This window comes from Myotis daubentonii, chromosome 5, assembly GCF_963259705.1.
Source record: "Myotis daubentonii chromosome 5, mMyoDau2.1, whole genome shotgun sequence".
Lineage (NCBI taxonomy): Eukaryota > Metazoa > Chordata > Mammalia > Chiroptera > Vespertilionidae > Myotis > Myotis daubentonii.
This window is the reverse complement of record NC_081844.1, coordinates 4,865,252-4,888,590: the sequence shown is the minus strand read 5'-3', so window position 1 is coordinate 4,888,590 and position 23,339 is coordinate 4,865,252. Positions and strand designations below refer to the sequence as shown.

The window sequence follows — 23,339 nt, the reverse complement described above, 5'->3', positions numbered from 1 at the left end:
CCGAGAGGGAAAAATGGTGCACACCTCACCCCGAGTCCTCAGTCTCTCCCTCCATTGGATCATCTCCAACGAGCAACAAATCTTTCCCCTTCTGTCCCACTCTGCCGCCCTGGCTTCACCCAGCTGTGAGAAGAATCCTGTGGAAATGTTACTTTTAAATCAAATCGTGGCCTTTCTCTGCTCAAACCCTCCAGTGGCTCCCACCTGTCAGCCCCACCCCAGTCTTCCTCCCCCTCCTTGCACTGGGCCTCCTCTGTACTCTCATCTCTTACCACTGTCCTATGGACTCTCCTCCAGCCGCAGGCACCTCCTTGCTGTTCCTGCAACGCGTCAAAAGGCCCTACCTCACGGCCTTTGAACTGGCTCTTGACTGGAACCTCTCTTCTCCCAGACGCGTGCCTGACTCTCTTCCCACCTCCTTCGAATCTTGTTTCAAAAGTTACCTTTCTCAAAAAAAAAAAAAAAAAAAAAAGTTCCCTTTCTCAATGAAGCCTGTTTACAATCACACCTTAACCATTTTCAATCCAGCATTCTACTTCCTCTGGAATGCGAGCTGTTAGAGCGATGGACTATGTGATTTTGGACCATTGGACCACCAGTTTTCTAGAGCAATTCTTGGAACCGAGTAGGCGCTCCCTAAACTTTTCTTGGGTTGAATTGATTTGGACGTGATTCAAAAACAGCGGTTTATAGTGAAAAGTCTGTCTATCGCCTAGACTCCAGTTCCCTCCCCATCCCAGGCAATTCCGAATTATTTTATACAAATATTATATTTACTACACTCCTTTTTAAAATAAATAAATAAATAAACGCAGCATCCTGCACAGCCTTCCTTTCTTTTTCGCTTCACATCAAATGACCTCCCCTTCTTTTTCCACCGCGGGCTCCAGGTGTTTATCCCAGCCCTGTCCTCCCCGGGGCGTCTTTCCGTCTAGGCCGGCGACCCCGTAGGCATTTAGTAGAGAGCCCTGGAAACCCTCGGGACGCTGCCCGCTGGGGTGTGCAACTTCTTGGGTATCGTGCGCCCCGGAGACCGTCAATGTGCACATGCCCTGCACGATGAAACTGCTAAGGGAGAGCAGGAAGGAAGGCGTTAGCAAGTGGGGGATGTAGCTCAGCGGTAGAGCGCATGCTTTGCATGTATGAGGCCCCGGGTTCGATCCCCGGCATCTCCAGCATGGGCGCGCGCTTTTTTTCACTTTGTCTCCCAAATCCAAAAACCCAATGTATTCCCAGCCCCAGGGAAACCCTCAGACACTGGTGTTTCCTTTTCTTAAAAAATTTATTGGGGTGACACTGGTTAATAAAATTATATAGTTTCAGGTGTACAATTCTATACTATGTCCCCTGTATATTCTATGGTGTGTTCACCGGCCCCTGATCGTGGCGTTTTGCCCACGTTCGAAGTGTCGGCTGCGGCCCTCGCCTCTCCCATCCCCTGACGCTGCGTTTTGACTCCAGATTAAAACATTACAGGGTGACGGGGCCACTGGCATCGTCCTGCGCGCGTATTCCCTTCGCACCGTGAGCTTCACGGGGGTGGAAAAGGGCAGGTTCCTGGCAAAGGACAAGCAGGAAACTGACGGCAGTAGGAGGGACGGGCGGGCACAATCCTCCGAGTTTGTTTCCGAGCCCCGCTCGGGCTGGATGCAGGCCTAAGCCCACAGTGAGGCAATAATTATTGGCTGGAGATATCGCTGGGTGTCGCCACCGCGCCCGGCTAGCTCAGTCGGTAGAGCATGAGACTCTTAATCTCAGGGTCGTGGGTTCGAGCCCCACGTTGGGCGAACGGGAAGTTTTTGTTTTCATACATTGCCTGACAGCTTGGAAAACCGAAGAAACCCTGTAAATGGACATTTCCTGTGTGCGATATTTGTTTAAGCTTTTTATGGCTACGCTCTTGTTCATTATTTGTCTAGCGGCCTGTTTACGTGGACAAAACGAGCACTTAAAAAATTGTGTAAAATATGCATAACAAAATTTGCCATTTTAACCATTTTTAAGTGTACAGCTCTGCAGCTTTATACACATTCATGTGTAACCATTGCTGTGTAACCGTCACCACAATCCATCTCCAGAACTTTGACATCTTCCCCAACCGAATCCCTGGACCCAGTAAACAATTGTCCCAGTCTCTCCTTCCCCCAGCTCCTGGTATTCTACTTTTTGTTCCTATGAGTTCGCCTACTCTAGGTATCTCATATAAGAAAAATCATACAATATTTGTCCATTTGTGACTGGATTACTTCACTTAGATAATGTCTTCAAGGTTCATTCCTGTTGTAGCATGTGTCAAAATTTCCTTTCTTTTAAGGCTGAAAAAGAATCCATTGTATGTAGATAATACATTTTGTTTACCCACTCATCTTTCAATGGACACGCGAGCTGGTTCCATCTTTCGGCTTGTGAATAATGCTGCTATGAACTCGGGTGTACAAATATCCATTTGAATTTCTGCTTTCACTTATTTTGGGTCTATACTAGAAGTGGACATATTTTATTTCCCTTTACTTACACAAAAATATAATTACAGCTCTGTTATAGCTTGAAGATCTTCCTATCTCAAGACATATAAAATGTCCTCAATCTCTTTTTGCAGCCTCATACTGTTCTGCTGTAGATGAATCATAGTTTATTTAACACATCACCTGCTGATGGACATTCATGTTGTTTCCAATCTGTTGTTATTACAATTAATGCTGCAGGTAGTAAGCATATACCATTGTCATTTTTCACTTTTGCATTCATATCTGCAGGGCAAGTTCCCAGAAGTGAGATTACTGGGTCAATGTATAGATGCTATTGTAATTGATAAAAATAGGCAAATCACCCAGTTGTGGATCCTACCAGCTGATATTCCCTCCCATCAGCTATGAATGAGATTGCCTATTTCTCCACTCCTGTGGTAGCAATGGGCTGCTTTAGCAAAAAATAAATAAAAATAAAAATAACTCAACATCTGGCTCCCTCCTCCCCCACACCCTTAAAATGGCCAGGGCTCCTCACTGTCTGTCTGGCAGGAGGATACCCATGGCAGGGCCTGCAGGGCACCGCCTGGCGGGGAAAAGAACGCTCCTCTTGCCTCTCACAGGAGCACACTCAGACAAAAGGTTCTGCAGGTCACAGTGTCACTCTGGTTTATGGTTCATAATCTCATAGTTTTTCTTCTCTTCTCAGGCCTGTTTCTTTAGAGGCCGTCATGTTTTCTCCTCTTGCAAAGCCACAACCTCATTGGAAAGGGCTATTCAGTTATTTTTTACTCTGCAGATCTTCTTCCTTGGACAGGAAGAATCCAACCAGATGTAAGAAATTAAGTTTGTAAATGATTTTCTTACTGGCTGGTGTCACATACATGTAGTTTGTGCAGTGGTCTTACAATAATGATTACATACAATTTATATAGAAATTATTCATCCACCATCCACTTGAATATTTTCATCTTAAAATATCATCTCCAATTTTAATATGTTTGTGCGTATTTTCTAACAAGTCCAAAAATATTCCAGTCTCAGGTCTTTCTTAAACAGCCCCTGGTTCCCCTTTACCAGACTTCACCAAGTCATTCTCCCAGGATCTGTGAGGCATCGGGAGAAATGGCCCAGCCCACATCAAATGCTCATCCCGTTACTTCACTGCCATGTATATCGCGTCACATGGGTTTAAGGGTACAAGTCCCCCAGATAAGAGACAGGTCTCAATCACATGCTGGTGTCCTGGGGAGTGTGACTTTTGGGTAAGGAGGAAGATGAAATGTCAACCAGAGCCACCTGCTGCAAAAACAGGAAGAGTGGCCAAAAAGATGACCCCAAATGACCTGCTCCTCCATTCTGTTTCAGGACCAACTGGCTTAAAATAACTGGATATTTTGGGCAACTCTTTCTGTTGTTATTTGAGATGTTTGGTGTCTAAGGGCAAGGAGGGAGGTGTTTGAATATGGAGAAGAGTGCACACTTGTGATGACTATTCAATGCATTGCAGTTGTAAAGGTTAAAGTCTAGTTACTCTTAAGGTTATAAACCAACTTACAAATATTATTGTTTTTCTTATAAACTAGCAATATTTTAAAGAATCCTTTCATGAAGTGTCATCTTGAACATCTAAGCCATTGGTGCTATTCTCATGGACATTTCAAGTGACAATGATAGATTTATGTATTGGAGCCCTCATTAGTGGGAGAAGAGGAGGCACTGGTTAGGTTGCACAGTTGGTATCTGAATCTTGATTATTGCTGCAGACTCCCTCCTCTACCTCCCAACCCACAGCACCCAGGTTTATTGCTTACTTGCAATCATTTTTTATTGATTTCAGAGAGGAAGGGAAAGTGAGAGAGAAACATTAATGATGAGAAAGAATCATTGATTGCCTGCCTCCTGCACCGCCCCCTCCTGGGGAGGGAGGCGGAAACCCAGGCATGTGCCCTTGACTGGAATACAACCCGGGACCCTTTAGTCCGCAGGCTGATGCTCCATCCATGGAGCCAAACCAGCGAGGGCCTCCACTCATTTTTCAATCCACTTGCAAAGAAAAACAGCAAATGGTGGAGGAGATGGAGTCATCAGGATGAAGAGCCAAGGAGGTATACTGTGGCTCCTTACCCTCCAAACCCCTGGTCTTCCCTCTGTCCTTGAACCCACCAGCTCCCTCCTACTCTGGGCCTCTTTCCGGATACTTTGGGAAGGCTGGCTCTCTAGCTTCATGCCTCCGCTCATTGTCACCTCTTCTGATGCGTCTTTCCCGGCCCAGCTCTCTACTGTTGTCGTCTGCTTGCTTGCCACTTTATCAGATCATCGTCTTTAATTTTCTCACAGCCCTTTATCTGTTTACTTGCTTGCTATTTTACTTGCCTTTCAGAAGGTAAACAGGAGGGTAGGGGCCTGGCCCCTTTCTTACTGCACTGTAACAAATAAATAGATGAAGTTTCCTTTTCATAGTGGCACACCGTAGGTTTGTTGCCAGTGCCTAGTCCATACCACAGCCCAGTTCATGGGACCTGTAGCTACTGATATTATTTCCTAAACTTTGAAGGTCTACGGAGTACCGGACTACCAGAGGGAAGGGGAGACGGTCAACAGAGAGACTACAGAAGTGTGCCTGTGGAATCTGAGGACTATAAAGAAAAGAGCAAGGGGGTGGGAGGTGATGGAGGCAGAGGTGAGACAGGAATGGTGGAAAGAGAAAATTGCGGAAGCTGGGAGATGGGTACTTGGGTTTCACAATAACAGTCTGTCTACTTTAAATTTCCTAATAAAAAGGTTTAAAAATAAAACAAAGAGTATTACAGTTACTTTTTAGTGAGAGGTTAAACATTCAGGTAGAAAATTTTGTAATGATGCTGTGGAGGAATATTTATTTGAAAAAAAAAAGTAAAGATCCAGCAAAACTACAATTAAATAGAATCCTCAGTGGGAATTCACATCCTCTAAACTATCTCCCTAGGGGATCTTAGAAGTGGGAGACAGGGACCTTTGGCCCTGTGTACCGTACTGGCACCCAGGTTTGGCTCTTTTCTTGTAGTCTTCACTGAAAAAAAAAAAAAAAAAAAAAAAAACCCAAAAAACAACAACTCAAGTTCCCTGAAATCCCCTGCATCCCAGGGCAGGAAAGATTTAGCTAGGCCCAGGATGGGATTGCCACCAGGAAACAAGGATGCTTTCAAATTGTGGGGGCGATGCTGAGAGGACAAAGGGGTCGGTGGAAAGGGGCTTCCACTGACAAGCAACCACACTGACAAGCAGCTACAGCTTCCGCCTCAAAAAAGAGAATCATAGTGTCATTGAAACCAGGTCAGTCTAGGGAAACTACAAAGCCATAATGACAGGTCAGCATTAAGCGTAACCCCAAAGAAATCTGATTCACACCAGCCTCCTGCCCCGCCAGTGCTGTGAGGTTACTCGTGTTGTTCTGGATCTGTTTACTGTCTCCACAAGGAAGATGATGAGACTCACATTAGCTGAGGCACCGATCAGAACCCACCTAGAGAAGAGTGACAGGCCTGAGTGACAGTTCTGACCTCCCAGAGTCCTGGGGCCACCAAGGAAGTCAGCTTGAAGGGGGGTGGGGGGCAGGGGGTGATTTAGAAGACACTCTGGCAGTCCAAAGCCTGAGGTGGGGTCTGTACTGACTCATCTCAATCCAGTCAGTGAAATTTAAGGGGGGGGGGGGAGGGAGTGGTGGTGGAAAGAAATGGGGTCAGCAAGGGAATTTGGAGGATTCTTCCAAATGGGGTTGCGAATTCTTCACTTTTCACTCCCCTTACTCTCTAAGATCCATGGCTGGGCCCTGGCCCTCCTCCTTGGGTGAGTACATCTATACATTCTGAGAAGGCATACACGTAAGTATGAAAGAGCAAGGCGATGGCAAGGAAATGGGCACGGCATTGATTTCTGTGGGCAAGTTATTGGAATTGTTAACCAAAAGGTATTTGCGATCAATAAAAACAGCTATTTGTGAGCACCGAGTCACGCAGAAGCCCAAACAGTGTTCGGATTAGGAGACAAAGGCAAGGGCTTGTATGAGAAGGGAAGGGGAACAATTACACCAACAGAAGGAAGGCATTTCTATTGGTGCAGGAGACATAACATAGTGATGTTAATTCTAAGCCATGTTTTTAGTTTTCCCTCGGGGAGTCATCAGTCCTGCAGCCATAATGACTGCTTTCTTGTTATCTTTGCTGACAGGCCTTTCACAGGCATAGGTCGCCTCGGCCCAGTCCAAGGCTGTTCTGCGGGTGTTACCACCCCTAAGGGGCCAGGCAGCAGGCTGCGCGGCAGTTGCGCTGGCCTAGCAGCTCCAGCTCGGTTTTGAAGTTGCTCGGTTTAGAAGTTGCTCGGTTTAATCGCTGCTTACAGAGTGCATGCAGGCGGCCTCACCAGCCTAGCCATTACTGCCTATGCTTTGAGTCAGGAACGCTTCGTCTACATTTAAGGCACATAAACCGTTAAAGAGAATTTGATTTTCCGCTTTGCTGTTTTCTTGATTTGGCTTCCAAGTTTGGCACAACAGCAGGGAAATTAGTTGCTTGTCACAGGTGTAAGGGTGTCCCGTCAGGTGTGCAAGAGCGTGCACCCCCTTTTCCAGGCGGACTCGGGCTGTATGGGGGGGACTGGGAGCTCGGAGTGGGGTCCCGCGCTCCGGGCTGCTTCTCCGAGGCTCCGGGCGGGGGCGGGGGGCCCCCGGGAGGCCGCGGCAGGACCGCTGTGCTGAGCGCCTCTCTCCGGCCCTTGGCTCCATCTACCACTTCCCCCGAGCGTCGGAGCCTCGGTGGCCCCCCGCGTGAACGGGACTGTGGGGTCCTCTGCGGGACACCCCCCCCCCCCGCAGGCCAGGTCCCCAGCGTGCATGGTATTGCGATCGCCCCTGTGGTCCTGGAAAAACATTTCCCGAACTCACTTCCACCGGATATTTCCGATCCTTCCTTCCCGCACTTTCTAATATTCCACTTGTCGCAGCGCGGCAATCCCGCCTGCGTGGCCTTTTTATGGTCCGGGATTGTAAGGAGTACGAATAAAACGCGCGCGTATGCGTGCACATGCACCTCGAGATGGGAAAAAGGACGAGCCCCGGCGGCTGTTTCCGCCCGGTTTCGAACCGGGGACCTTTCGCGTGTTAGGCGAACGTGATAACCACTACACTACGGAAACAGGCGGTAGCAGGCCCTTCCTCTGGGTCCTATAGGGTGTGGGCCACGTCACCGCCCGGGCCTGCAGGCCCGCCTGCCAGTCAGAGTCCCGGAAAAACGATTCTTGTCCAACTGTAGAGCGCGACCCGTTAACGGGTCGGGAAATCAGTCACGTCCAGAAATCAAACAAAAAAAAAAAAAAGAAAAAGAAAAAAAAATGTGAACAAAGCAGCGGGCCTCGCAGAAGGGAAGGTAAAATGTAGCTTCGAAGACTTGAGCCTGGTTAACTCTGTCCATTGCTGTGTTTATGGTTCTAGCTAGGCCCTGGTTCTATGGATCTGATAATCCAGACGGCTACTAACTGACTAACCAGGGGTGGCATATCTAGGATCTAGGGAGACAGTTGCAAGGTTTAAATTTTCACATAACTTGTTCCCTATCGGCAGTTAGGAGCTAAAGAATTAAAATACACAAAATACGCCTGTCTAAGCGTGGCTTAGTGGGTGAGCATTGACCTATAAACCGAGACATGCCGGCCAGGACATATTCCCGGGTGGTGGGGCCCCATCCCCAGTGAAAGCGCCTGCCGGAGGCAGTTGGTTAATGACGCTCTCATCTTTGATGTTTCTATTTCCTTCTCCCTTTCCCTCTGAAATCAATAAAAATATCTTAAAGAAGCACAAAATGCACTCAAAGTATATGAGATTTGAGTATATCTTCATCGAAATGTAAATTAAAATAAATACAAATAGGTAAAAATGAAATTAATTTTACACATGCTTTCAAAATAATTATATATTTCTTATAAGTTATATAAAATTATCTGTTTTAAGAGAGGAGATTGAAATGAATGAATATCAAATTTTAAGTCAGTGATATTTCAGTAAAGCTAAAATCTTATTAAATTTTGAAAACTTAATGAAATCTCTTAAGTATTTTATAAAAATAAAACTCATCAACCCTAGCATTTAATGTACAGAATTGGGGTGCGTTTTAATGTATGTTATACGTAGATCTACATATAAGCAAACGTAAAAGTAGTAATGATGGCTTAATATTGCAAAATATTACGCTTATTCCTGTGGAACCAGGAATAGGAACAGAGGCTGAGCCGTATGGAGTAAGAATCCTTGATGTGTGGTCAAGTCACCGGGAGCCTGCAGGTGTCCCAGTCCATGGATGCGTTACCGCTGTCCTTTACTCCGCCATCACTGGATTCTACACCCTTTGGCCCACTGCGACTCCCTTGGCCTTGGTGGAAGCTCACCTGCTGCCTTTCGTCCTCCTCCAACTCCTCCGCCATCTCCCTGGACAGTCAGAGTCCCCCTCACAGCTTGACCCAACCTTTATCCCCACACCTGTGGCTCCAGCAATGATGGCTTTCCCCAGGCTTCAGATCCACGCGTCCTGGAAATGTCCCCTTAGGCTTCTCCCTACCTGTTCAAGGTTGCTCTCATTACAGTAGCACCCACTTGTTTGCAGGGCTATATCCCCCGGCCCCCCTCAACGCCTGAAACCAGAACTGTGCTTTTTCCTGTGCGCACATAGGAATGTATAGGAAGTACATGTGCATGTGCGAATGGCCAGCACTAGTAGTCTTGCACCTTAGTGGCCATTAGTAAGTAAGAGAAGGGCGACTTGAACACAAGCACTTCAGTACCCTAACATGGGATCTGATAACCCAGATGGCTACTAACTGACTAACCAGGGGTGGCATATAAAGCTTGGAGACCATGGACAAAGGGATGATTCACGTCCTGGGCCAGAGGGATTGACATGGCGTGAGATTTCATCTTGTTACTCAGAATGGCAAACTATTTAAAACTCATGTTTATTTCTGGAGTTTTTCTTATTGATTTCAGAGAGGAAGGGGTAAGAGAGAGAGAGAGAAACATTAATGCTGAGAGAGAATTATTGATTGGCTGCCTCCTGCACCCCCCCCCTCCCCACTGGGGAGGGAGTCCACAACCCAGCCATGTGCCCTGACCTGGTGGTTCATAGGTGGACGCTCAAGCACTGAGGCACACGGGTAGGTCTAACCACAATTTGCATTGGAATCCACAGCTTCTGTGCAAGACAAAATATCAAAGTTCACACTCTTCCAACACTACGGTGTTTAGATTCACATGTTGCAAGATAAGAGCGTAGTGACAGCAACTCGCTATGGGCTCATGAACAAGGACTGAACTGGCAACCCTGCCTATTTTACAAACTGCAATCTATTTCTGAGCAGGCTGCCCTCCCGGGGCATCATGCTACCGTGTCTCCCCAAGTTGGGCTACACTTTGCTTAGCAAGGTTAATAAACCAGCTTTCTATGATCATCAGGCTGCTCTTGGGGTCTCCTGTGTATGGGGGAGACTTCTCCAGCCAGAAAATAGAAAATGGGCTAAGGACACAGTCAACGGAAGGAATGCATTTCAACTGCAGTTAAGGACAACTTCTATGACAAGACCAGTGACCGAGGCTGTTCAGGTCAGGTAGGGTGTTCCAAAACAAAGGGCGTTTTACATTCCTTTATGTGTGGGAGAAATGTAGAGGCTGGAATGTGTGGGGCAACGTTTCACAAAAGATCAACGCTTAAAATCGAGGGCAGAGAGGATAATCTGAAGATGAGGGTCTCAGACAACAAAAGGCACCTCGCCTCTTTCTTGACCTGGACACCAGGCGGCGGCGCTGAGAGAGCAGAATCCCGACTTCTCCACCACTTAGCAAGGGGCTGGCACCTCTCAGGACTAAGGTTTGGACGGATGAACTTCCAGGGCGAGTCCTGGGGTCCCATTGCAGCTTCGGGGAGCTACTGGTCTTTCTTTGGTCTTCCGGTAACAGAGGCACCTGGCCCGTGTTGAAGGCAGACAGGCGGGTTTCAGCCCGTGGAACGGTGGCCTGAAGGCCCTCACCGTCTGCAAAAGAGAACACGCCCAACGCGGGACTGCAACCCACAACATGGACATGAAGAGCCTCATACTCGACGGTGTGAACTAGCTGGGCAACAGCTAATACTCTTCGTTCTGTCTCAAGAGACCAAGACTCAGATGCAGGGATGAGGACCAAGACTCAGATGCAGGGATGGGGACCAAGACTCAGATGCAGGGATGGGGACCAAGACTCAGATGCAGGGATGGGGACCAAGACTCAGATGCAGGGATGGGGACCAAGGCTCAGATGCAGGGACCGGGACCAAGGCTCAGATGCAGGGACCGGGACCAAGGCTCAGATGCAGGGATGAGGACCAAGACTCAGATGCAGGGACCGGGACCAAGGCTCAGATGCAGGGACCAGGACCAAGGCTCAGATGCAGGGACCGGGACCAAGGCTCAGATGCAGGGACCGGGACCAAGACTCAGATGCAGGGATGGGGACCAAGACTCAGATGCAGGGACCGGGACCAAGGCTCAGATGGAGGGACCCGGACCAAGGCTCAGATGCAGGGATGGGGATACACTTTAAGAACCAACTGTGGTACATCTACACGGTGGAATACTACGCTGCTGTAAAAAAGAAGGAACTCTTACCATTTGCAACAGCATAGATGGAACTGGAGAGCGTTATGCTAAGTGAAATAAGCCCGTCAGAGAAAGGAAAATACCACATGATCTCACTCATTTATGGATAATAAAGACCATTATAAACTGATGAACAAAAGTAGATACAGAGACAGAGCAGCATGGAACAGACCGTCAAACTACAGCGGGAAGGCCGGGGAGGGTTGGGGAGGGTGGTAAGAGATCAACCGAAGGACTTGTATGCATGCATAAAAGCATAACCAATGGACACAAGACACTGCGGGGTAGGGGAGGCCGGGGGAAGGTCAAGGGGTGGGGTGGGGAAGGAGAAATATGTAATACCCTTTGTAATACTTTAAGCAATAAAACAAAGTTAAAAAAAAAAAAAAGAACCAACTGTGCAAGCACTATGGAGCGGCCGCGTGTGTCCGGCTCCGTCCCCGGACGTGGGAGAGATGGCCCAGCCGCTCCCGAGGGGAAGATCAAGATCAAAAGAACGGCTGAGGTTCCAGACCTGGATTTACACTGCCAGCGCCGTGGAGGGCCTGCGGTGGCTCCGCTTCCGCCCCTGACCCCCCAAAACAGAGATACATGTACGCAGGCACACGCCCTTCTTCCGTGAGACAGCCACCTGTCCTCGACATGATGGGGTGAGGAGGTGACCGTACAGGTAGAAACTAGACCAAAAAGAGACCGTTGTTTCCGCCCGGTTTCGAACCGGGGACCTTTCGCGTGTGAGGCGAACGTGATAACCACTACACTACGGAAACCGCTGCTCCCGGAGCCCGGCAGACGCCTCCCTGAGTCCACCCGGCCCGGGCGGCGGGCGACAGGACGCCGAGCTCCGGGGCAGTGAGCTCCCCGCGCCGCCCCGAGCTGCGCGCAGGGGTCGTGGCCGCAGTTTCTGGCCCCGCAGGGCCCGCCGCTCCCGGGCGGCCTCGGGCAGCCCAGCCACCGGGGTGCGCGGTCTGGGCCGCACCCGCTTAGGAGGCACAGGCCCCCCTGGAGCGCCCCCGCCCGCACCCCGCATCCCGCAGCGCCGGCACTCACGGGGGTTCCGTACAAGAACAATGGCCCTGGAACTTCCACGCACTTTTTCTTTTTAATTAAACGACACATTTTATTTTTTTTTAATTAAACGACACATTTTCAAAAAGCTTCATGAATCACAGCATTGCTCTCGCACAAATAATCTACGGGGCAGAGACGCTAAGGGCGACATCTCAGGCAGAGCTACCACCTGGATAGACCTTCTCGACGCCCCAAACCCGTCCCGAGCCCCCGCGCTGCGGCCGGGACCCGCGGAAGCAGATCTCGGAGTTTCCGGATCTCGCCGCGCAAGAGTGGCGCGCAGCTGGCGGAATCGATGGCACTTAGAAAAGTTTTTTCTTTTTCTTTCAGGCAATACATTCATTGGGTTCGAAATCCAAAAGGTACAGAACGACACAGATGGAAAAGCGCCCTCCCACCCGGCCCGCTGGCGCTCGCGGAGCACGTCGGCTCCGGGTGCTCTTCCGGCCACAGCGGGGAGCGACCTCGTAGCACCTCGCCGGGCGCCACGCAGCACGACGTGGGCTCTGGCTGCACCGAGCAAAACCCTGAGACAGGCTCCGTCGTGCTCATTTCATGCGAGTGGACACGGGACTATGAAAACATCGAGCCCATGTCACCCTTCCCGCCTCCCCCTCACAGCGGGCAGCGCCCTGCACCCTGCGGGGCGCCTCGCCTTTCCCCTCGGTGCGTCTGGAAGTGCCTTCTCCCGCCCGCGCCCCCCGCCTCCCGCGGCGCGCACCCCGCACACTCTGAGGGCCCTCACCAGACCAGACTTGCAGGCAGGGGAGCGGGGGCGCCGGGCTCGCCCCTGAACCCGCCGCGAGGCCCCCTTTTCCCTGACTCTGCAGAGAGCTGGCAGCGCCCCGCCTCCGTCACCTATTTCCCATAACTTTGCCAGAAGCCGGAGCAGAGCACTTGTTGCTTCTCCTGACCGAGCCCTTCCTTGTCTAACTGTCCCCAGCTTTCATAAACGTCCTCTTTCTCTCAAAACAGAAAAAGCGGCTTGGAGAGCCCGCCTTTTTACAGTCCGAGCGTCCCCCATGCGCATGTGCATGAACGACTTGCCACTCTGTCCCTGTCCGGCCGTGCAGTCAGGAACGTGCCTCTGATATTAAATGCGAAGCGACCGGGCGGCCGTTTCTATCCCGGCTGCGGGGATGCCGCCCGAGTGCGAGGCGGGGAGAGTCGCCGGCCCCACCCACCGCGCGTCCTCAGACCCCGCCCCGGGGCGGTCGCCGAGGGGCGCTCGAGTCCTCACACGCCGGAGCCCTCGGCCTAGAAGGGCCGGAAGTACTGTAGGACGCTCCCCGGGGCCCGCCCCTCTGCTTCCGGCAGCAGCTGTGAGGAGTGCTGGCTGCAATCTTTGGTGCCCGGGCGGTAGGATGGCGCCGGGCCGACGCGGTCACAGCACCGACAGCGGACGGCCACGCAGGATTGCATTGTCTCCCTACATTTCTCCTCAGGGGCGGGGGCTGGGAGTGGCCGGTCTTTCGGCTTCGTCTGCGTTGCTCCCGCCCCCGCACCACCGAGATGCGGGCCTCCGTCGTCCTAGCCCTGCCGCCCTCTTCCCGAGTGGATGCTAGAGCGTCTCCTCGTCGCTTCCTGTCGCCCGCGCCGGGGCGGGAAGGGGGTGTTGCGCGATCGCGGAAGGAACTCGCTCGCTGGGTGGCTTGTAGGTACCGGAAGTGTTGTGAGGGAGAACGGAAGTGAGGGGGCGGAGCCAGGAAGTGAGGCGGGGCGGGGGTTTATGAGGAGGCCCGGAGAGCGTTGGGGGCAGATTTGCACTCAGAGCCACCTGAGGGGTTGGGTGCAAGCGCTCCCCTGTGTTCTCTCCCGTGGCGGAGACACGTTTGTCGTCTGGGCGAAGGGACCTGTGTGGAGGGTGGGTTGTCGGGAGGACAGTTCTCTACCTGCGCCTGAGGCGGTGTGGAGAGGCAGGGCTGGGGGTGGGGCCGGGTCGTCAGGGCGTCTGAGAGGGAAGGCCCCCCGGCCCCCTACCTTTTACCCTGGCTGAGTGGACACTAAGATGGCTGCCGTTGCCATGGCACCCAACCCCGTGCAGACCCTGCAGGAGGAGGCGGTGTGCGCCATCTGCCTGGATTACTTCACGGACCCCGTGTCCATCGGCTGCGGGCACAACTTCTGCCGCGTGTGTGTGACCCAGCTGTGGGGAGGGGAGGATGAGGAGGACCGGGACGAGTTAGACCGGGAGGAGGAGGAGGAGAACGGAGGGGACGAGGAGGAAGTGGAGGCTGTGGGGGCCGGCGGGGGCTGGGACACCCCCATGAGGGATGATGACTACGAGGGCGACTTGGAGGAGGAGGTCGAGGAGGAGGAGGAAGGAGTGTTCTGGACCGGGGGCCTGGGCGGGTCCGACTGGGACAACATGGACTACGTGTGGGAGGAGGAGGAGGAGGAGGTCCTGGACTACTACTTGGACATGGAGGAGGACCTGGGGGTGGAGGACGAGGAGGACGAGGAGGAGGTGCTGGAGGAGGAAGAGGAGCTGGACCCCGTCACGTCGCTGCCCCCGGCGCCCCCGCGGCGCTGCTTCACCTGCCCCCAGTGCCGGAAGAGCTTCCCGCGGAGGAGCTTCCGCCCCAACCTGCAGCTGGCCAACATGGTCCAGGTGATCCGCCAGATGCACCCCGCGCCGGGCCGCGGCGGCCGCGGGGGCGAGCAGGGCGTCTGCCCCAAGCACCAGGAGGCCCTGAAGCTCTTCTGCGAGGTGGACGAGGAGGCCATCTGCGTGGTGTGCCGGGAGTCCAGGAGCCACAAGCAGCACAGCGTGGTGCCGCTGGAGGAGGTGGTGCAGGAGTACAAGGTGAGGGGAGCCGAAGGGGGGCTCAGTGGGGGCGGCGAGGCAGGAAGGAGCTGGGGAAAGGAAAGGTCTCCCCCCAAGAATCTCTTCACCGCAAGGTGATTCTCCACCGTAAACACCGTTGGCACCAGGCTTAGGGGGAAGGAGCCTGTGCACAGACAGCAGACACAGGGGAGGCCAGGGAGGGCTGGCTTTCTCAGGAAATTGGGCAGCGCTGGCGTTGCCATGTCACTGGCTGTCTCTCCCGGGAAAAGCCACTGCTCGTCCACCCTTCCACTGGCCCTCAGTGTAGGAGTGCCGGTGACAGGCCGCTAGGGAGAGGCTTTTACCTTTCTGAATGTCTCTGAACTTGACTTTCTCCAGGACTAAAAGGTAATATTTACTGAACATACACTGTGTACTCCAGGCCCTATACTAAGCACTTTTCATGGACTGGCTCATTGAAAGCTCAAAACAACCCTGTGAGTTTGATATGGTTTCTATTCCCATTTTACCGATAGGGAAACAGAGTCAGAGACATTTAAGTAATATACACAGGGCCACACAGCTGCTAGTAAGTGATGGACTTGGTTACGACCTACTCCCCTGCCCCTACCCCCACCCCCCACCCCGGGTCTGCCCTGTTAACAAGGTCACTACTATTTGGATATCGGTTTGTTTGGCTTTTCTGACATACAGCTTCATCTTGGAGTTTGATTGTATTTTGCTTAATATCTTGCCCCCTACTTTTGATCCTGACTCTTTTTGGACATCGGTAAAGGCGATTTGGCTGTGGGACAGCTGGCACAAATAGCACTACTTAGAGGAGGCCTGGCTGTGACCGGGAAGAGGAGCAGGTAGCTTCTATGTGATTGGCACAGAGCTTTCTCGTTTTATGACTTGTGTTTTCATATCTCCTGATTCCTAGGGTAACCTCGTTTAGGTATTATCATTGCCCCGATTTTAGAATAATGAGCCTAGAGCTTCTCAGCTATAAGTGGTACAGCTAAGACAAACCAATATCCCTGCATGACAGGTTAACCGTTCCTTCCCCACAGTGATGGTCAAGCCTGGCTGATGGGCCACATGACTAGTGGAGGCTTTCAGAAGTAGAATAGACTTTACCAGTAGAGGTTCTGAATCTGTGATGGGACTCACTGCATTAGTCATGTCACCTGCCTTGTAGGCCATGCAGTCTTGGGGGAAGTTGCCAGCTCCTTTTGTTCTTCCTTTTTATATCCCCTCAGTTCCTAGTTAATTCTCCCATCAAACAATGTGTAGCCAGCTTTGTTCGCTGGACCCCAGGGTGGAATATCCATGAGCATTCCACCCCTTTTTCACACTCCCCTGGCAGGACTTCTGAAGAGTTTCTGAAACTGGATTTTAATTTGTGTTAGCCACGTCTATTGAATTCCACTCCAGTAGGCTCTGCCATGTGGGGAGGTCACATAGACACAAATAATCTTACAGTAACTGACCAGCAAATGTCAATACATGAGTTTTATTATATAGAACTAATTTGAGTGATTCCCTTTCTAAGTTATAGGCTATTTTTCAGACAAGGAGTTTGTTTTGTTTAGATATGTATACTGACTAGCACTAGCTTGGCACTATGTTGTTTTGTAGAAATATTTCTTTATTAAGTAGGTTGTAATATACAAATGCTGTATAAATAAAGCTCCAGAAAAGTTAAAGGTCCTTGAAGATTTTTCTTACATAGTACTCTATTTGGATTTCTGCTTATGAATTTTTTGTCAACAATTTAGGAAAAATATTAAGTGGAAAATTTAAGCATCATAAATTCTGTATTAATAGAGTTGAAATTATTGACACTACTGGAGAAAAGTGGAAAGTGATATCAAAAGGCAAAATTTTGTGTAGTTTCTGCTGTTTTCATGTTATGGATCGATTGTAATCTTATTACATAATTTTTGTCTGCAACCACTTACCTGTGCAACTATGGCTTTTTGGCCTGGCTGGCATGGCTCAGTGGTTGAGCATCAACCTGTGAACTAGGAGGTCACAGTTCAATTCCCGGTCAGGGCACATGCCCAGGTTGCGAGCTCTGTCCCCAGTGGGGTGTGCAGGAGGCAGCTGATCAATGATTCTCATCATTGATGTTTCTATCTCTGTTTCCCTCTCCCTTCCTCTCTGAAATCAATAAAAGTATATTAAAAAAAAAACCACAACCCAACAAGAACGGCCTTTTGTACCCTGAGTCAGTAACGTCTGTAGTTCAAGGGTCATTGTCAGGTTTTTATTGGCAGCTTAAGGCCTACGTAGGGAATACTAGGTAACAGTTACTGATCTGTTGCTGTATACCAGACACTGTGCTAAACATACTACCCAAGGGGTAGGTTCTGTTATTCCCAATTCCCATTTTAAGATGAGGAAACTGGAATCATGGCTTGCTTCAGGACACTTTGCTGCATTTAGGATCAGATTGGAGTCTAGGCTTGAGCTTTTCTGCCCTGTGTTACCCCTCAAGGAAAAGGAGGGATACATGCAGAAGACATAAAAAAGGAAATAAATAGTTTGGGCTAATCTCACCCATTTTGGTTTCTCTATCAGCACTTTAAAGAAAAAGACTGCTACAAATGATTGGAACACAGAGCTGAAGTGCATGTTTGTTGTGAAGGTTCAGTGTTTAGGAGGAGAGGGCTTTTGTTTTTCATTCAGCAAGTGATTGAGTGGGAGAGAAAGCAGATGGACCGGGAGAAACAGGAATGAAAGTGGCCACCCTGTCCCTAAGAGCCCCTCTGTCCTGGGGAAGGCAGGTACACTTGTAATGATTACAGTGCCTGGGAAGTATTACAATCCAGAAAAAGAGGAGAGATGGCTAAAACTAAGAGACTGCAGAAGGGTAGGTACAGGAGGGGAGGCTAGAAATGCAGGGGCAGTTAGAGCCTCGTATTTTGCAAGTGGTGGTGAACAACTGATGGATTTTTATCACGTGAAAATAATCAGAAAAGTACTTAGAGATGAAAGTTATGAGGAAGATTGCTTATGAGGGGACAGGACCACAGGCAGGAACATTCATATGGGAGGACTTTGTGTGGTGAGTGCTCAACCAGGCACACTCCACCTGCGAGTGGGGCTCTCTAGTCAGGATGCTGCCTTCAGGAAACGCACCCAGGGCTGTGGACATGAGTGCAGGTGGAGGGTTGGAGCCTTTGCCATCATCGGAAGAGAAGGAAGAGGAGGATGGGAGTATGATGCTCCTTTGGTGACTGTGATGGGGATCAGGCTTTGAGGCCCAACCCACTGCAGGGAGGACGGGGAAGAGCAGATGCTCCCCGCCCACCCAGGCCGTTAGCCTTCCTCTTGCTGTTCCCTCAGGCCAAACTGCAGGGGCATGTGGAACCTCTAAGGAAGCACCTGGAGGCTGTGCAGAAGATGAAAGCCAAGGAGGAGAGGCGGGTGACAGAGCTGAAGGTGGGTGAATGTCCTTAGGGCCGACTGGCTCTGTGGTCAGGGCAGGGAGGATGGCTGCCCCCTGGCACAAGTGGTGACTAGATCTGAAGAGGGGCAGCCAAGCCTGGGGGAGGGGTAGACGCCCTCAGCGTCCTGAGGAGAGAGGGCGAGGAGGTATATACATTCCCAGATTCCAAAATGGGGAGAGAAGCCTGGCGTGGAGAGATTGGGTGTCCGGCTCAAGGCCGCAGAGCAGGCTTACCACTCCGGACATTTAACTCCGGAGCCATTGTCCCACCACGCTGTGCCCAGCACACCGGATAGCAGAGGGCAGAAGGAGGCAAGCCAGAATGCATAAAGCAGCCGTCAGAAGCCCCAGATCCCAGGATAGATGGCAGGGGGTGGGCAGAGCAGCCCTGAGCATGAGAGGGGGCCAGTGGAGGGGATGAATTCGTGAATGTTAGGATTGCAGAACCCAACATCCTCTGGTCCAGTTTCTCAGCCTTTTTTCATCATTTCTCACCTCTCCCCAAGGAGTATTTTAGGTATTTCCCCCCCGATTCCCACCCCTCAGGCACTGGAATGGCCTGATGCTGAGCTTCAGATACCAAGTCTGGGACATCCCTCCTGTCGGACCTCCAACCCCATCCATCTCTTCTGTGCCTGCCACCCTGGCCGGTGCGGGGCCTGTCTGTGCTTGTTGCCACCTGCACTTTAGGGACTCTGCTGTTGGTGGCTGCCTTGCACTGAGTGGTGGAATCTGGGTCTGGGAGTTGGTCTTGCCTCCAGCTTGTTGCTCAAATGGAGACTTTTGGGCCCCTGGCGTGCAGAGAAGGTGTAAGAATCTGAGTGTCACTGGACAGAGAAACTAACTGTTCACTTCACCCACTTGGCCAGTCAGGACTTTCCTCCCCGTTCTGGCCTGTCACTCTTGGTCCCAGGAATGTCTCCAGCTGATGATACATGGGCAAAAAGCCTGTCTACCATCTGGGATTGCCCAGCTCAGGCTAATGGGGTGGGAGTGGACAGACATTTTCTCTTATTATAATAGAAGTACCTACATATTAATATCCTTGATTTTTGCCTCGTCTTTAAAGTATAAAATATTATCTGGCCCTTTACAGAAAGTTTGCCTATTTCTGATCTAAAATTGAGTAAATTTCCGAAGGTCACTAGTGATATATCCAGGACCCTAACTTCCTATCTTGATTCCTGAATTTTTAATTTATTCATTTCAGAAGTTCTTACCAAGCACCCATTCCATGGCTGGCACTATGCCAGGGTCCAAGGATCCTGTAGCAAACAGTTTACGGTGTAGTGAGGGAAAAGGATGTTAAAGGGTACTCCAATGTAAACATAACGTTTCTAATTGAGAGATATGCCATACTGATATTTACGGGGGTAGTCCTGATATAGATATGGAGGGGAGGGAAGGCTTCTCTTAGGGAATAGTAAAACTTAGACCTAAAAGGAGTCAAGTTAGGTAGCTAAGGTAGAGAGAAGTATTGCTGGCAGAGGCGGGTGAGTTTTGGGCCATGGTGCTGGGAGTGATGCCTGGTAAGGCTGGGCGTGGGAAAGGGGACAGATGCCTCTTTCCAGTTGGGATGTAGGGCCTTCGCCTTGGGTTGAGGGGCAGCAGTTGCCAAATGGGAGGTTTCTGTTTCTGTGTGTTGAGGTGGTATCCACCATCCCCTTTGCATCATCCCAGAGCCAGATGAAGTCAGAGCTGGCAGCTGTGGCCTCAGAGTTTGGACGGCTGACAAGGTTTCTGGCTGAAGAGCAGGCCGGGCTGGAGCGGCGCCTTCGAGAGATGCACGAAGCCCAGCTGGGCCGGGCGGGAGCAGCGGCCAGCCTCCTGGCTGAGCAGGCCGCCCAGCTGAGCCGCCTGCTGAACGAAGCCCAGGAGCGGAGCCAGCAGGGGGGCCTGCGGCTGCTCAAGGTGAGCGGGGTCCACTTCCTGTCTGCTCCCCAGCACCGGTTAACCCCTGTCCATAGCAGCCTTTTCTTACTGGGATGAATCCACAGGGATTTCTCCTGAAGACCCAAAGGTCTTTTCAGGCTGAAGGCAGGAGTTACTGTAAAATGTGGAGTGTGTGTGATTATACCTAGTGAAAATAAAGGAGGTTCAGGTGGAGGAGGAGGGTTTTAAATGAGTGTTGAGGAAAGAGTTTTTCATACTGTGAAGATGAGTTTACTGAGGTTGAACATTCTATTCCTAGGCTCAGCAGGGTGAGATGAGTTAGGGGTGCTGAGGCACAGGATGACTGAGATGGGTGCGTGGTTAGTGAAGGCCTTGAAGTGCTTTCTCTCGCTCCCTGTTTATGTCAGTCTTCATGGCTGGAATCAAGCAGGGAGAAGTGGCCCTCCCTGCACAGCTGATTCTCTCTTTCTTTCTCCCTCTCCTTCTTTGTGTTTCTTATTCCCAGGACATCAAGGAGACTTTCAATAGGTGTGTTCTCACCCTATCCTTTGTGACCTAGTGGCACCTGGTTCCCCATCCCTGCCTCTTTGGCTATCCTGCCCCTCTCCTCCTCTCCTCCCCCTGGGAATATCATGGTCCCACCCCCTGCCTGGTCCCCTTCCTCCAGGTGTGAAGAGATACAGCTGCAGCCCCCAGAGATCTGGTCCCCTGACCCGTGTCAACCCCATAGCCATGACTTCCTGACAGACGCCATCGTGAGGAAAATGAGCCGGATGTTCTGTCAGGCTGCTCGAGGTAGGGAGGTCACCTGTGCGACCTTCCTTTGCCTTTACCTTCACAGACCTGAGATTAGGTTCTGGAGGGAAGATTGGGGGCTGAGATGGAGCAGGCTACAGGTAGGCCCCCTGGGGCTTCAAACCAAGGCTGCTGTCCGAGCTCAGGGAGGTGCTGGGGTGAGGGCCGGCAGGAAGAGCCAGGGCCAGAGGGAAGACCTGCCCAGTGTCCTGGAAACGAGAGTAGGAAGAGAACCCACAGGAACCTGATCCTGGCCTGCAGGAAGGGGTGGGATAGGACGACAGCTGGGGGTCTGGAAGGTGAGTGGGGGAGGGCGTTAGGAAAGGCTGAACCTTGGAGTTGGCTGCTGGTGGGCAAAAGTGGGCCCATCCCTGGTGAATTTGTCCTCTTCCCACAAGTGGACCTGACACTGGACCCTGACACGGCTCACCCGGCCCTGATGCTGTCTCCTGATCGCCGGGGGGTCCGCCTGGCAGAACGGCGGCAGGAGGTTCCTGACCATTCCAAGTGCTTCTCGGCCGACTGCTGCGTACTGGGGGCCCAGGGCTTCCGCTCTGGCCGGCACTACTGGGAGGTAGAGGTGGGCGGGCGGCGGGGCTGGGCCGTGGGTGCCGCCCGAGAATCAAGTCGTCATAGGGAGAAGGTGGGCTCCGGGGGTTCCTCTGTGGGCATCGGGGATGCCAGTTCTTCGTCACGCCATCACCACCGCCGCCGCCGCCTCCACCTACCCCCGCAGCCCCTGCTCCAGAGGGAAGTGTGGTGTGTGGGCACCAACGGCAAACGCTACCAGGCACAGAGCTCGACGGAGCAGACCCTGCTGAGCCCGAGTGAGAGACCCCGGCGCTTCGGCGTGTACCTGGACTACGAGGCTGGGCGCCTGGGCTTCTACAACGCAGAGACTCTGGCCCACGTGCACACCTTCTCGGCGGCCTTTCTGGGCGAGCGTGTCTTCCCTTTCTTCCGGGTGTTCTCCAAGGGTACCCGCATCAAGCTGTGCCCTTGATCAGCCTACCACCCGCTGGGGCCCCTCTGGTCAGCACTGGCGGGGCGGGTGGTGGTGGAGGGTGGCCCAAGTTTTGGGGCTAAAGGCTCCCAAAATTTCCTGCATTGTTTCCTGCTCTTCCTTGACCCCGATTTTCCCTGTAGGAGCCTAAGGAACTTTCTGGCCTCCAGCTCTGCCTCACCTGCATGGGTCCCTGATAACAGCTGCCGAGTCTTCCCTTCCTGTCCACCCAGGGGCTGAGTTTGAGTAGAGACAGGGGGATATTTAATTTTAACTTCCCTCTACCTATCCCTTCTCTATAACCTTCATACCAGTTCCCAGGCTGGAGGATTTGGGTAGGACTCATGACTCTCCCCATTCCAATTCCACTTTCTGATGAAAGTTATAGCTATGGAATTCGGAGGTTTTTTGAGGGGAGGCAGGCTGGGCAAAAGGTAGAGCTGGATCTAATAACCATCTCCTCTGGGGAAGGAAGGATTCCAAACTTTCTTCTATCCCAATTTCTACCTCCACAGACTGGCCAGAATTTAGTTTCAGTGAGATCCGGAGTGGTTGACATGATCGAAACCACATACCATTATATCCCCCCAGTAAATTATTTTCTCACCCCTTTCCCCAGCAAACCACACCCTACCCTTTTCACTGCCAGACTCCTTTCCCCTTTGTTCAGTGGAGTTTCATGTTTCCATGTCTTCAGTTTCATTTGATGAGCTCTGATGGGGAGCAGGGTTTAGGTCCCTAGGAGAGCCTTGGGTATAATCTATTTTTCTAATAACCCTTTGCCTTGTGTCATTTATCAGCTTTTGTCCTGTGCTTTGATGGCCCAGGTCAATTTATGTTCCTGGAGGAAAGGGAAGTTGGGTTGTGGAAATAAAAAAAAAAGTTTTATTTGCTTCTTTTGTGAAGTCTATTCCTTTAGATGAGCAGAAACCAAGGATGTAACTTAGAAGCCATTTCATTTCTTCTACAGCCAGTCCCTCCACTAAATGAAATGGTTGAGCTTTTCCTCTGCCTTTTGCACCTGTCACATCTGGTTAGTACTAGGCATGGGATTCTGCTTCAAGGGAGTGTGATATAAATCCTACCCTTCCATTTGTATAGCCTACCTACTTTATTGGCATACTCTTCAGACTACTTGAAGATCATTTGCTGATTGCTATCTCCTACTACTCTGATGCTTTAGGACTATGTTTCCCTAAGAATCTCCACACCCATGACTCAGGCACATTT

The 23,339-nt window shown here is 51.3% G+C and overlaps 1 protein-coding gene and 4 non-coding genes across 7 annotated transcripts; 3 read left to right on the top strand and 2 right to left on the bottom strand.

Annotated features, from left to right (window-relative positions):
• Nucleotides 1-1,103: 1,103 nt before the first annotated feature.
• TRNAA-UGC (transfer RNA alanine (anticodon UGC)) lies at nucleotides 1,104-1,175 on the top strand. Its single transcript has one exon. It is a non-coding gene; the product is annotated as a tRNA-Ala (tRNA).
• A 539-nt stretch (nucleotides 1,176-1,714) lies between these two features.
• On the top strand, nucleotides 1,715-1,787 carry TRNAK-CUU (transfer RNA lysine (anticodon CUU)). Its single transcript has one exon. It is a non-coding gene; the product is annotated as a tRNA-Lys (tRNA).
• A 5,780-nt stretch (nucleotides 1,788-7,567) lies between these two features.
• Nucleotides 7,568-7,640, bottom strand: TRNAV-AAC (transfer RNA valine (anticodon AAC)). Its single transcript has one exon. It is a non-coding gene; the product is annotated as a tRNA-Val (tRNA).
• A 4,180-nt stretch (nucleotides 7,641-11,820) lies between these two features.
• On the bottom strand, nucleotides 11,821-11,893 carry TRNAV-CAC (transfer RNA valine (anticodon CAC)). Its single transcript has one exon. It is a non-coding gene; the product is annotated as a tRNA-Val (tRNA).
• Nucleotides 11,894-13,903: 2,010 nt separating this feature from the next.
• Nucleotides 13,904-23,002, top strand: TRIM41 (tripartite motif containing 41). Of its 3 annotated transcripts, XM_059695608.1 has the most exons (6): nucleotides 13,923-15,000; nucleotides 18,316-18,411; nucleotides 20,099-20,329; nucleotides 20,817-20,839; nucleotides 20,979-21,106; nucleotides 21,505-23,002. In XM_059695608.1, the coding sequence occupies exons 1-6, from the start codon at nucleotides 14,203-14,205 to the stop codon at nucleotides 22,107-22,109; spliced, it is 1,881 nt and encodes a 626-aa protein (XP_059551591.1). In that variant the 5' UTR covers nucleotides 13,923-14,202; the 3' UTR covers nucleotides 22,110-23,002. The 3 variants fall into 3 exon arrangements, with proteins under 3 accessions (XP_059551593.1, XP_059551592.1, XP_059551591.1); XM_059695609.1 differs by lacking the exon at nucleotides 18,316-18,411 and having other exon boundaries at nucleotides 13,918-15,000; XM_059695610.1 differs by lacking the exons at nucleotides 18,316-18,411; nucleotides 20,099-20,329; nucleotides 20,817-20,839; nucleotides 20,979-21,106; nucleotides 21,505-23,002 and adding an exon at nucleotides 15,758-16,116 and having other exon boundaries at nucleotides 13,904-15,000.
• Nucleotides 23,003-23,339: the final 337 nt, after the last annotated feature.

Excerpts from the sequence above, each read along its gene's own strand:
- TRIM41 (XM_059695608.1), top strand. The coding sequence starts at position 14,203 with ATGGCTGCCGTTGCCATGGCACCCAACCCCGTGCAGACCCTGCAGGAG. Across the intron at positions 18,412-20,098 it reads GGCGGGTGACAGAGCTGAAG|AGCCAGATGAAGTCAGAGCT; the intron begins GTGGGTGAATGT and ends GCATCATCCCAG. Across the intron at positions 20,330-20,816 it reads GGGGCCTGCGGCTGCTCAAG|GACATCAAGGAGACTTTCAA; the intron begins GTGAGCGGGGTC and ends TCTTATTCCCAG.